General features: G+C 42.5%; 1 protein-coding gene across 5 annotated transcripts in view; it reads left to right on the top strand.

The window, feature by feature from the left end:
- The window catches only part of LOC101858465, a 35,707-nt gene that overhangs the window by 4,791 nt on the left and 20,112 nt on the right, over positions 1–10,804 (top strand). For 2 of the 5 annotated variants that reach the window (XM_035973640.1, XM_035973642.1), the window contains exons 2-3: positions 3,656–3,731; positions 10,599–10,674. In XM_035973640.1, coding sequence (XP_035829533.1) covers positions 10,627–10,674 — 48 coding nt within the window. In that variant the 5' untranslated portion in view covers positions 3,656–3,731; positions 10,599–10,626. Of the gene's footprint in view, positions 1–1,591; positions 1,877–3,655; positions 3,732–4,305; positions 4,403–5,129; positions 5,145–10,598; positions 10,675–10,804 lie in introns of those variants that run through there. The other 3 variants (XR_004859446.1, XR_004859444.1, XR_004859445.1) reach the window with 3 other exon arrangements.

Below are 10,804 nucleotides of genomic sequence, written 5' to 3'. Positions count from 1 at the left end.
ACTCTCTCTCTCTCTCTCTCTCCCTCTCTCTCTCTCTCTCTCTCTTTCTCTCTCTCTTCCCCTTTCTTTCCCCTCTCTCTCTTCTGTTCTCTCTCTCTTCTCTTCTCACTCTCTCTCTCTTTCTCTTCTCTTTTCCTTCTCTCTCTCTCTCTCTCTCTCTCTCTCTCTCTCTCTCTCTCTCTCTCTCTCACTCTCTCTCTAGGTCATTAGAACCAGAAAACCTTCCTCTATAACACACTGATAATCGGCATGATTCGGAAAGAAAGAAATTTGTTGAAAATACCGTTTAATGGTATATTATCGAAATTGTCAAATATCGATACCCGATTATTTAAGAATCGCACGTCATATCTCACACTGCAAACATTTTAAACCACTGTACGGCGCTCTGTTCCTTAAAACTTATGTTTGTTAACCTAAATATGGGAATTTGAGTTCTAAGCCTAAAGATTTTTAACGGAGAGCTAAAAAATTTGAGTAGTAATGTACATTGAGTAATCGATACTAGTAGCCACGTGGACAAGCTGTTTACAAATGAGAGATGAGAGAAAGTGGTGGTGGGGAAGCAGTAAGAAGAAGAAGAAGGAGAAGAAAAAGGAGAAGAAGAAAAAGAAGAAAAAGGAGAAGAAGAAGAAGAAGAAAAAGGAGAAGAAGAAGAAGAAGAAGAGGAAGAAGAAGAAAAGCCAGCCTTAACCATTATTACACTACAGACCGAAGTACAGACAAACATGTTGGTGCACGAACAAGAACACAGAAAATGCGCTCATAGATAAAGACGCACTGTGTGAAGACGCACTGTGTGCATATTTTATTTTAGTCGCCAAACCCTTCGTGAAAGAGAAAGACAATCGTTTGAAAGTGAGAGGCACATTAAACACCCCCCCCCATACACATTCTCTCTCTCTCTCTCTTTCTTGGTCTCTCTCTTTCCCTCTTTCTCTCACTCTCTCTCTGTCTCTCTCTCACTCTCTCTCTCTCACTCTTTTTCTCACTCTCTCTCTCTGCCTCTCTCCCTCTCTCTCTCTCTCTTTCCCTAGCCATCTATATCTCTCTCTTTTTCCCTCTCTCATTTCTTCTCTCTCACTCTTTCTCTTTCTCTCTCTCTCTCTCTCTCTCTCTCTCTCTCTCTCTCTCTCTCTCTCTCTTGCTCTCTCTCTCCCTATCCATCTACCTCTCTCTTTTTTCTTTTTCCCTCTCTCCTTTTTTCTCTCTCACTCTTTCTCTCTTCTCTTTCTCTCTCTCTATCTCTCGCTCTCTCTCTCTTTCGCTCTTCCTCTCTCGCTCGCTCTCTCCATCTCTTTGTCTTCTTCCCTCTCTCTACTTCCCTCTCTCTATCTCTCTTTCTCTCTCTCTCTCTGTTTGTCCCTCTCTCTCTCTTTTGTTCCCACTCCCCCACCCCTCTCTGTCTGTCTGTCTGTCTGTCTGTCTGTCTGTCTGTCTGTCTGTCTGTCTGTCTCTCTTTCTCTCTCTCTCTCTGTTTGTCCCTCTCTCGCTCTCTCTCTTTTGTTCCCACTCCCCCACCCCTCTCTCTCTCTGTCTGTCTGTCTGTCTGTCTGTCTTTCTGTCTCTCTCTCTCTTTCTCTCTCTCTTTCTCTCTCTCTTTCTCTCTCTCTCTCTCTCTCTCTCTCTCTTTCTCTCTCTCTCTGTATATTATAATTTAACTCGCTTGGTCACTTGCGTTCAGTCACGGCTTCCATCGCCTTTCTTAGGTTGATTGCACACCACCCCTCGTTTGTGCTCAGAAATAGGAAAAATAATAAAAGCGGAAGCGGAAGTTTTCCTTGACTTCCGCCGTGCCGTGTCTCTCATTCGATAGCGAAACCAGATACAGTTGCGAACGTGTCTGTGCCTTGTTGATCTGGATTCAGAACCTAAGGTAATGATCAGAATACTGTGGTAGTTTTCTTTGTAGCTAAAAGCTGCGCAGTGTAGGCTTGTGTAGATCTAGATGTTGTATCGTGTAGAACCAAACACAGACTGTAGATCTAGGCCTAGGCTTGCCTCTCCTTCTTAGCTCTTAGTCCCTAATACTCCGACCTAACTTATTATAACTAACTAATGACCACTGGCACTGCATGCAGTGTTCAGGGGTAGGACTGGCCTTTGTAGACTTGTAGAGCTAAATCTAGGGTTGTTTAGTGTTCGATGGGAATAGCACACGGTGAGCCTAACCCTAATTTACTAATTATACTAATACTAGAAGATCTAGAATCTAGATCTAGATTCTAATGCTAATAATAAAACTAATAAGCTTCCTATTGCTAGAATCTTGTACCAAGTATTGGCATTCACTAATTAATGACTAGATCAAGATCTAATGGCAATGCTAGATCCTTCTGAGCTGGGCACTTTGTAGAGCTAGATTAAGATCTAGATCTAGATCTAGGGTTGTTTAGAAAAGATTGGAAATATCACTCGGTGAGCCAAACGCTTAGTCAACCAAGTGAGTTTCCTATTATTATATTATTACTAACTAATGGCAATGCTTAATGCTAGGACTTGGCTTTGTACAGCTAGATCTAGGGTTGTTTAGTGGTTGATTGGAAATGTCACACGGTGAGCCGAACGGTTTTAACTAATTAAAATTTGGGGGCTCGGGTGGCTAAGTGAGTAGGCCCAGATCTAGATCTAGATCTAGTGAGTTTAGACTCAACAGTAATGTTAAGCAAATGTCGGTGTTTGACACCGTTAACCAAACTGCCCCTCTGGGATCCATAAAATTGCAATTTATAAATTTATCTCTTTAATGGTTCACTTTGAAGTCTGTATTCCATGAGTAAGAAACGCGAGTGATTCTTGAATTAAAAAGTGGAGGCCTCGAACCGTCATTTCATTTTGGGAAATTTTCTGCAGCTCGTCCGACACAAAGCATAGGCCTAGATTTTTTGGCGAATAACTTTCGATCCCATTTACTTTTAGCCTCGGTCTCTAAACGTCATTCTTCGAGAGGAGTGGTCCCGGCTTAACTCCTAAGAAATAACACTCAGAGTTTGAAGTCGGAAACAAAATGGAGGTCGAGAAAAAGCTGTCTTCAGTACTTTTTTGGGGGGTTCGATTTTCGAATATTTTCTACCTTATTTTTTTTTCTTCATCGGGTGGCATTTTCATCCTGGCAACTCAAGCCAGCTTTTTTAATCGGCCTCCGTTTGTGTTTCCGATTGCAAGTGTTATTTCTATGGTATTAGGCCGGGACCACTAATTCTCCCGAAGAGTGCCCTCTAAACGCATGACAACCCCGTTTTGTCTTTTCGAGCAATAGTTTTTCCAACGTTACAGATTGGTGTGGAAGGGCACTTTTCTTGGGAGGCCGGAATAAAATATTGCTCGATATGAGTCAGGCGGAACTATTTTCTTACGGATATTGATGTAAATGGGACAAACTGATACAAGACCGGGAACGGTACCTCGATAACAATCGGTTCCATCTGTCCCAAGTCATCCGTTAAAAAAGCGTGTCTTTTCATTGGACGAGCTACAGCACGGGCCAAAATAGTTTTTGGTGCGGACGGACATCCCCGCACGGAACCTCAATTTGTAAACCGACTGCGTCACTGTCGTTCTATAGGTATTAATTTTAAATAACGTTTTCAAGCCCTCTGACCTCGTAACCGTAACAATTTTGGTCACGTCCGTTTTTCCCCTTCTCTTTCCCCAGATCTCGGAATCTTCGCGGACGCATTATCATGTCTGGAGAGGAACAGCCCCAGCCGTTTGCCAGCGACGAGGAGATGGTGAGTTGTCACGCATCCACAAACCCACACACACAAACACACACACACACACACACACACACACACTCACACACACACACACACACACACACACACACACACACACACACACACACACCAACCCAGACACACCAACCCAGACACACCAACCCAGTACACCAACCCAGACACACAACCACACCCACACAAACACTAAACATTAAAACAACTTTTTAGAAATATGATGATATAACATTTCCTGGTGAGAATTTTGACTGAGCTGTTTTTTGACACGGTATACTGATGTAAATGGGACAAATTGATAAAAGACCAAATGCGGTAGCTCGCTAGAAATCGGTGTCGTCAGTTAAAAGTCATCTTTAAAAAAGCCGTCCCTTTGTCGGACTAGCTGTAGCATGTTCAAAAATATTTTTGATGCGGACCGACACTTTCGCTGGGTGGCTCATTTTTAAAACAACCGTGTCATTGTGTCATTCTCGCTCTGTGGGTATTTCTAAATAGTGTTTCCGAGCCCTCTGACTTCGTAACCGGAACAATTTGGGTCAGGTCCGTTTTTCCCTTTCTCTTTCCCCAGAACTCGGAGTCTTCGCGGGCACCAGACGGAGCCAGGCATATCTTGCCCATAATCATAGAGGAGCCAGAGCCTATTTCTAGTGACGAGGAGATGGTGAGTTTTGAGGGGGATTCCGGGGACGGGGAGGAGGATAGTGGGGATTTTGAGGAGGATAGTGGGGATTTTGAGGAGGATGAGAAATTTTTTTCTAGCGACGATAGTGATTTTGGGGAGCGGGCTGAGGACGAGGTAGACTTGGACCAAATTTACAGAGTGTTGTTGGTGGATACGGACGACGAGGTGGAAGATGACAGCGGGTTGTTTGAGAGTTAATTATAGAACTCTTTACCGACAGGAGAAACAACGGAGCAGGTAGGTGGGGGAGTGGGGTGGTGAAGTCTGTTTGTTTTAGTTGATTGAGTTTATAATAATATGTGTGTAAAATTGATATTATTATTATTATCATTACTAGTATTTTTTTTTTTTTTATTTATGTGTAAAAAAATCTTTTTAGGAGGCGAGTTTGACATCTCAGTAAAATTCTTAGTTTTTAAAAATTGTTTTTAAATTCTTTTAAAAATATATTATTTATATAATTTTTTATTTTTTTTGTTTGACATGTCTGTAAAATATATGATGATTATTATTATTGTTGCTGTTGTTGTTATTTTTATAACCTACTTTTTATAATTTTTAGTTTAAGGAATGAATGATAAATTTTTTAATGCTTTGGCATGTCTGTAAAATTATCATTTTTTACAATAATAAGTTTTATTTCAGAAGACATTTTTCTAAATTTCCTTTTTTTTTCCCCTCTGTGCATTGTTTTTTCTCTCTTCCCGAAGAGTTTCCTCGACGTGGCCCTGAGCCTGGCTTCTAAGGGAACGACAAAGTATTCCAATATGGGAAATGAGACTAGTTGATGCATGTGTGTGTAGTTTGTGTCTTTGTTCTTATTTAGCTTGATAAGACGCCTCAGTTGATGCTTTTGACGTTAAAGAGCGGGCCAGTCTCCGTAGGATTTAATAGTCCCTTCAGCTTCCTGCTTCCGTATCTGTGGCCAGTCCAGTTTGTCCGTGTGTCTCATGCGTGGTCTGTTCCTAGCTTGAGACTGAGGCAGCAGTACCTTTGTGAGTGTGAGGGGGTTGGGGGTAAGGTGTGAAGTAAAAAAGTTGATGAAGTTTGAAGAGAAGCGAGGGGGAGGGGGGTGTAGATCATTTTTTCGCTAAGCTGCACTTTTGAGTAATCACTGTATTTTAAAGAATCCGTTTTGATGCAAGTGTAAAAGTTAACAGCTTTTTGGGGGCATGAGCTGTTTCCATCTTTCAACCAGTTTGGGGAACTCTTTCTGAGGGGTTAGGGGTTAGTGGGGAACTGACCCCTGACTCCTCATTACGTAAGATGTCAGTTTCGGCTGTCGTGGGGGGGGGGGGGGAATGTTTTTGGGGGGAAGTGCAGGGAGTGATAAAATTATGTGGGGTGACAGGTGTCCGTGGGGAACTGGAACTGGCCCACGTAATAGCAAGTTCTTTAACGGCGTCAGCAGGTATCGGGTACGGGACCAAATTGTAGGGAACGTTTTTGTTTTTGTTATCGCTTATTTGTTTTGTCTTCCACAGCTCACAGACCCACTCCCCCCCTTACCGTGGCGCAAGGGTGTAACGCTCTGTTCTCACCGTGGCGCAAGGGTGTAACGCTCTGTTCAAACCAGAAAAACGATGGTTCGGGCAACGGCCCACTTTCTGCCCACTTTCTGGTTGGAACCGAGCGGCCAACACGGTACTACGCACTGCTTTGGCAATGTGTTGTAAACTATGAGAAACCGGCAGTATGGAAATAAAAGTTCAAATCGGTAGCAAAATGTGTTTGTTCTCTTTGTTTTCAAATCAGTCCTCCCGTTTGTTTTAAAATCAGTCCTCCCGTTTGTCATGTACTCTATGTTTTCAATTCAGTCTTTCCTGTCTGTCTTGTTTTTTTATGTTTTCCAATCAGTCTTCCCTGTCTGTTAAATCACTACAATCAGTTTGGATAATTAGCCGGGCCTGGGCGGTTACGGTGCACCTGTTGTGTAAATACAGACCATGGACACTTGGACAAGATTTACATAATGTGCTGTTTTGCCTGTGACGGTGTTCCAGCTGACAGGCGGTCGTAGGCCCCCTACTCGATGAACAAAAAATACCCCTACCCACACAGGAATCGAACTCTGTCTTTTGCAAGCCACGGTAGGATGAAACAAAAAGTTTTGAAAAAGATGGGGGCATAACATTTCCGGACGAGAGTTGGGCCACAGCTGTTTTCTCTCTCTCTCTCAATATCTCTCTCTCTCTCTCTCTCTCTCTCTCTCTCTCTCTCTCTTATTCTTATTCTCTCTCTCTTCTCACATAAACACACACACACACACACACACACACACACACAGTTTTCAGTCTCCCTCGACATAGAAAAAGAAATCAGCTTCTTTTGGTGAAACCAGGGAATAGAATATTTTCTTATGATAGTCGGACTGGAGACTTATAGGTACACTGGTGTGACAAATTCTAGATAAAAGACAAAGGGCTCTCTCTCTCTCTCTCTCTCTCTCTCTCTCTCTCTCTCTCTCTCTCTCTCTCTCTCTCTCTCTCTCTCTCTCAGTATATATTGTAAATCTATGTCTTTTTTGCTAAATCGAAACTGGATTTTTCTGGGGAACGTGTTGTAGATCTGGCCCTTGATCTTCATTCAGAACATAAGGTAATGATTAGATAGCTTTGACATTTTATCATAGGTGAATTCTGGTCAGTTTAATATAGCTCTAGATCTAGATATTGTATCGTATAGAACCTAACAAGACTCACCGAGTCTCCTAAAGGAGAGAGACTAGATCTGGATCTAGATATTTAGACTTAGGCCTAGGCCTAAACTTGCCTCTCCTTCTAGTTCTTAGTCTAGATCTAGATCTAGAAAGGCATTCCCTAATTTTTTATAACTTACTAATGACTAACTAGAACGGCTGTGTTAGCTGGACACTGCATGCAGTGTACAGGGATAGGACTGGCCTTTGTAGATCTAGTTCTAGGGTGGTTTAGTATTTGATTGGAACAGCACATTTTGAGCCTAACCCTAATACTAATACTGATTTAGTGTAACAAGTAAGCTTCCTATTACCGAGTAATGGTATTCACTAGCTAGTAGTGCTAGATCTAGATCTAGGCGAATAATCCATATGTACCTGTGCATTTCACTATGGGGGTAAAATAATTGCAACAAAGATGATTTTGGTGTCGTTACAACCAGTAGACCTTCCTCTATAACATACTGAAAGTCAGCATGCATCTTAAAGAAAGAAATTTGTTAAAAATGACGTTTAATTGTATAGTATCGAAATCGTCAAATATCGATACCCAACTATTTCAGAATCGTACGTCATATCTCACAATACAAAAATCTTACACCACTGCACGGGGCTCTGTCCTCTAAAACTCAGGTTTCTTATCCTAAATTGGGGACTTTGAATTCTAAACTCTCAAAATTATAACGGGGAGCTAAAAAAGTTAGAGTATTAATGTACATTGAGTAATCGATACTAGTAGCCACGTGGACAAGCTTTTTACAAATGAGAGATGAGAAAAAGTGAGGGTCGTTGTGAAGAAGAAGAAGAAGAAGAAGAAGAAGAAGAAGAAGAAGAAGAAGAAGAAGAAGAAGAAGAAGAAGAAGAAGAGAGTAGATCTACAAACAGACAAACATGTTGGTGCACGAAAAAGAACATAGAAAAAGACGAGGTGTAAAAATCGGCGCTTCACGGTGTGTCCCGGAGGTCTGCGCTCATAGATAAAGGCGCACTGTGTGCGTATTTTGTTTCAGTCGCCAACATCGCTTGAAAGTGAAATACACATTAAGTCTCCCCACCCCCTACCCCCCCCCCTCACCCCCCCCCCTCCCCAGCTCTATCTCTTTCTCTGTCTATCTCTCTGTCTATCTCTCTCTCTCGCTCTCTCTCTCTCTGTCTGTCTTTCTCTCTCTTTTTTTCCCCTCTCTCATTTCGTTTCTCTCAGTCTTTCTCTCTCACTCTCTTCTCTCTCTCTTTCTCTCGCTCATTTCTCTTCTCATCCTCTCTTTCTCTCTCACTCCCTCTCTGTCTTTCTCTTCTTCCCTCTCTCTATTTCTTGGTCCCTCTCTCTATGTCTCTCTCTCTCTTTTCCCATCTCTTATTTCTTCTCTCTCAGTCTTTTTCTCTCTCTCTCCCTCTCTCTCTCTCTCTCTCTCTCTGTCTCTCTCTCTCTCTCTCTCTCTCTCTCTCTCTCTCTCTCTCTCTCTCTCTCTCTCTCTCTCTCTCTCTGTATATTATAATTTAACTCGCTTGGTCACTTGCGTTCAGTCACGGCTTCCATCGCCTTTCTTAGGTTGATTGCACACCACCCCTCGTTTGTGCTCAGAAATAGGAAAAATAATAAAAGCGGAAGCGGAAGTTTTCCTTGACTTCCGCCGTGCCGTGTCTCTCATTCGATAGCGAAACCAGATACAGTTGCGAACGTGTCTGTGCCTTGTTGATCTGGATTCAGAACCTAAGGTAATGATCAGAATGCTGTGGTAGTTTTCTTTGTAGCTAAAAGCTGCGCAGTGTAGGCTTGTGTAGATCTAGATGTTGTATCGTGTAGAACCAAACACAGACTGTAGATCTAGGCCTAGGCTTGCCTCTCCTTCTTAGCTCTTAGTCCCTAATACTCCGACCTAACTTATTATAACTAACTAATGACCACTGGCACTGCATGCAGTGTTCAGGGGTAGGACTGGCCTTTGTAGAGCTAAATCTAGGGTTGTTTAGTGTTCGATGGGAATAGCACACGGTGAGCCTAACCCTAATTTACTAAATACTAGAAGATCTAGAATCTAGATCTAGATTCTAATTATTCTAATGCTAATAATAAAACTAATAAGCTTCCTATTGCTAGAATCTTGTACCAAGTATTGGCATTCACTAATTAATGACTAGATCAAGATCTAATGGCAATGCTAGATCCTTCTGAGCTGGGCACTTTGTAGAGCTAGATTAAGATCTAGATCTAGGGTTGTTTAGAAACGATTGGAAATATCACTCGGTGAGCCAAACGCTTAGTCAACCAAGTGAGTTTCCTATTATTATATTATTACTAACTAATGGCAATGCTTAATGCTAGGACTTGGCTTTGTACAGCTAGATCTAGGGTTGTTTAGTGGTTGATTGGAAATGTCACACGGTGAGCCGAACGGTTTTAACTAATTAAAAGTTGAGGGCTCGGGTGGCTAAGTGAGTAGGCCCAGATCTAGATCTAGTGAGTTTAGACTCAACAGTAATGTTAAGCAAATGTCGGTGTTTGACACCGTTAACCAAACTGCCCCTCTGGGATCAATAAAATTGCAATTTATAAATTTATCTCTTTAATGGTTCACTTTGAAGTCAGTATTCCATGAGTAAGAAACTCGAGTGATTCTTGAATTAAAAAGTGGAGGCCTCGAACCGTCATTTCAGTTTGGGAAATTTTCTGCAGCTCGTCCGACACAAAAGCATAGGCCTAGATTTTTTGGCGAATAGCTTTCGATCCCATTTACTTTTAGCCTCGGTTCTCTAAACGGCATTCTTCACGAGGAGTGGTCCCGGCTTAACTCCTAAGAAATAACACTCAGAGTTTGAAGTCGGAAACAAAAATGGAGGTCGAAAAAAGAGCTGTCTTCAGTACTTTTTTTGTGGGGTTAGATTTTCGAATATTTTCTACCTTATTTTTTTTTCTTCATCGGGTGGCATTTTCATCCTGGCAACTCAAGCCAGCTTTTTTAATCGGCCTCCGTTTGTGTTTCCGATTGCAAGTGTTATTTCTATGGTATTAGGCCGGGACCACTAATTCTCCCGAAGAGTGCCCTCTAAACGGGTGACAACCCCGTTTTGTCTTTTCGAGCAATACTTTTTCCAACGTTACAGATTGGTGTGGAAGGGCACTTTTCTTGGGAGGCCGGAATAAAATATTGCTCGATATGAGTCAGGCGGAACTATTTTCTTACGGATATTGATGTAAATGGGACAAACTGATACAAGACCGGGAACGGTACCTCGATAACAATCGGTTCCATCTGTCCCAAGTCATCCGTTAAAAAAGCGTGTCTTTTCATTGGACGAGCTACAGCACGGGCCAAAATAGTTTTTGGTGCGGACGGACATCCCCGCACGGAACCTCAATTTTTAAACCGACTGCGTCACTGTCGTTCTGTAGGTATTAATTTTAAATAACGTTTCCAAGCCCTCTGACCTCGTAACCGTAACAATTTTAGTCAGGTCCGTTTTTCCCCTTCTCTTTCCCCAGATCTCGGAATCTTCGCGGACGCATTATCATGTCTGGAGAAGAACAGCCCCAGCCGTTTGCCAGCGACGAGGAGATGGTGAGTTGTCACGCATCCACAAACACACACACACACGCACACACACACCCACACCCACACCCACACCCACACCCACACCCACACCCACCCTCCACCCACCCCACAAACACAATCACATACCCACCCCCCA

The sequence above is a fragment of the Aplysia californica genome, unplaced genomic scaffold, assembly GCF_000002075.1.
Source record: "Aplysia californica isolate F4 #8 unplaced genomic scaffold, AplCal3.0 scaffold01577, whole genome shotgun sequence".
Lineage (NCBI taxonomy): Eukaryota > Metazoa > Mollusca > Gastropoda > Aplysiida > Aplysiidae > Aplysia > Aplysia californica.
Note: the sequence above shows the minus strand (reverse complement) of the source record. Positions and strands in the feature narration are given on the sequence as shown.